The sequence below is a fragment of the Brassica oleracea genome, chromosome C1 (assembly GCF_000695525.1).
Source record: "Brassica oleracea var. oleracea cultivar TO1000 chromosome C1, BOL, whole genome shotgun sequence".
NCBI classification, from domain to species: domain Eukaryota; kingdom Viridiplantae; phylum Streptophyta; class Magnoliopsida; order Brassicales; family Brassicaceae; genus Brassica; species Brassica oleracea.
Genome location: NC_027748.1, coordinates 32659029 through 32661104, shown reverse-complemented (window position 1 = coordinate 32661104; position 2076 = coordinate 32659029). Strand labels below are relative to the sequence as shown.

General features: G+C 31.4%; 1 protein-coding gene across 1 annotated transcript; it reads right to left on the bottom strand.

Moving 5' to 3' along the window:
* Nucleotides 1–642: 642 nt before the first annotated feature.
* Nucleotides 643–1310, bottom strand: LOC106300885. Its single transcript, XM_013737145.1, has one exon. It carries the CDS (start codon nt 1147–1149, stop codon nt 796–798), a length of 354 nt encoding a protein of 117 aa, XP_013592599.1. The 5' UTR covers nt 1150–1310; the 3' UTR covers nt 643–795.
* Between the last annotated feature and the right edge of the window lie 766 nt (nt 1311–2076).

Below are 2076 nucleotides of genomic sequence, written 5' to 3'. Positions count from 1 at the left end.
ACTAAATGAAACTAAATCTTTTATCCATTAGATCGTAGAACTGCAACAATCTCAACCATACAATTTCAGTTTTATTTTCTTATAAAAAGTATTGATGTTCACTGAACATAAGTTAAGATGTTAAAAAAAAATGTTGGTTTGCTATTTTTTTTTATAACGACTGCTTTATTAATTTATTGAGAAATTACAAAGTCATGCTGAATGTTGGTTTGCTATTATATATAGATTTATAAATACAATAGATTTTTATTAATTGACAAAAGTGTTTTTGTTGATATTTCAGTCGCAAAGGGATTATATTATATTACAATGATGCAACTGAAAAAGCCTATTTTGTCTCTATACAACAGGGGGCCTTATTGTTTTCTTATCCGCTTTTCTTTTTTTTTTTCTCTCTTTAAAGGTTAGATGGATATGAGCTATGTATTTGTATCCGTGGAGGAAAGGTTGTGAAGCTATTATGATCTTATCATAGTAGGATTTGAATCGACTGATAAAAATAACTTTAAAACTTCTTTGTACATAAAAGACTGTCTTTCGACCAAGTATATAAAATGTCACATTTCATTAACTAAATTAGACAACACATGATGACATGTAATAGTTAATTAGTGCTCTAACAAAAACAGAAAGCACCAAACATCCTGGGGAAAAAACAAGGAAAGGAAAAGAAAACCAATGTTCCTGAGACAACTTTGGTTAAAAAGGAGCAATCATAGACAACATAATAAACAGCCGTCTAGGAAAAGGTAAGAAAAACTGGACTCTTAGTTGAATATATTGATATGATTAATTTCAATAATGATTCTCAGGAATACTTTCTAACGTAGGCCTCCAATTTTCATCACCTTGTTCTTCTTCTTCTTCATAAGCCCTGGAGATGTTTCGGCCACTATCTTTAAGAACGTGAGCTAAGTGTTGAATGGAATTGGTACCTTTCTTGTGGCCCAAGATTTGTCTAAGTTCTCCTTTTGTCACCACTACTTTGATCCTCACCACCTTAGACTCTTTTTGTGTTGATCTTTCACTTCCTCCTTCCTCACCGCTACTCCCTTTACCTTCTTCCAATAACTCAACCGGGAGCTCGGGTTCGAGATCGTCCTTTTCTTTTCCAGCAAAGCCATTGTCGTGTCTCAGGCAGTTCCCCATTGATATGGCTTCAATGATATATAAAAAGAAGGAGACATGAAACTGTGTGGGTTTGTGTGTATATATACAATTGTGAAGGAGAGAGAGAGAGAGAGCACATGCAGAGAAGCGACTTATGCGCCGGAGCAATAGCAATGACTAAGTGTTGTCTGAATTCTTATTTTTATTGGTGTCGTAATTATTATTTTAGATGTTGTCATAACACGGTTTATATCTTATACAAGTATCGCAAACTACATAATCACATAGGTGGAATATGGTTCTTCTTGCATGTGTTTTGTCTTTTCACGGTTGCCTTGTGTGAGAACAGAATATTTGTAAATAAGTTTCCTTTTTACTTTGAAATAACTTGAAAGATTTAACTGGAATCAATATATAAAAAGGAACCTAAAGTTGAGATATTCTCTTTTTAATTTTCTAAGATTTGTTTGTTTTTTCTTTGTCTAATCGTTAAACTTTATACCAATTTTCTGAGTTTTATACTATTATAAAGCACAACTTATTACAAAAAAAAATGATGAAAAAAGGAAAGGTGGTAACTACAAAAGTAACAAACCAAAAATACAATTCAAGCAGAAACATGAAGAAACCAGCCTGAGAAGGGAGAGATAGAAGCATGTCTTTGAATCTTTAATGGATCGATCAACATATAATTTTCGTTCATAAAAAATTATAGGTCGATTTTTAAATACGTTATATATAAGAATAAAGTAAATGCTTTGAGTTGTTATATATGGAGCTCAAACGTAAGTTTATAGTTCACGTACTAGATTTTAACTTAGCTTGAAATTAAATAATTGTTTTAAACGAATTTCTATAAGATAGTGTATAAGTTTGAGCATACTTATCCAGAACATCGAATCAAACTGTACCAAATAAAAAAAAAATTAGATTAAATTTCATAAATAACCGAGCAGATAATATATG

What these genes read in the sequence shown, in the direction of transcription:
- LOC106300885 (XM_013737145.1), bottom strand. Translation starts at nt 1,149, where the DNA reads ATGGGGAACTGCCTGAGACACGACAATGGCTTTGCTGGAAAAGAAAAG.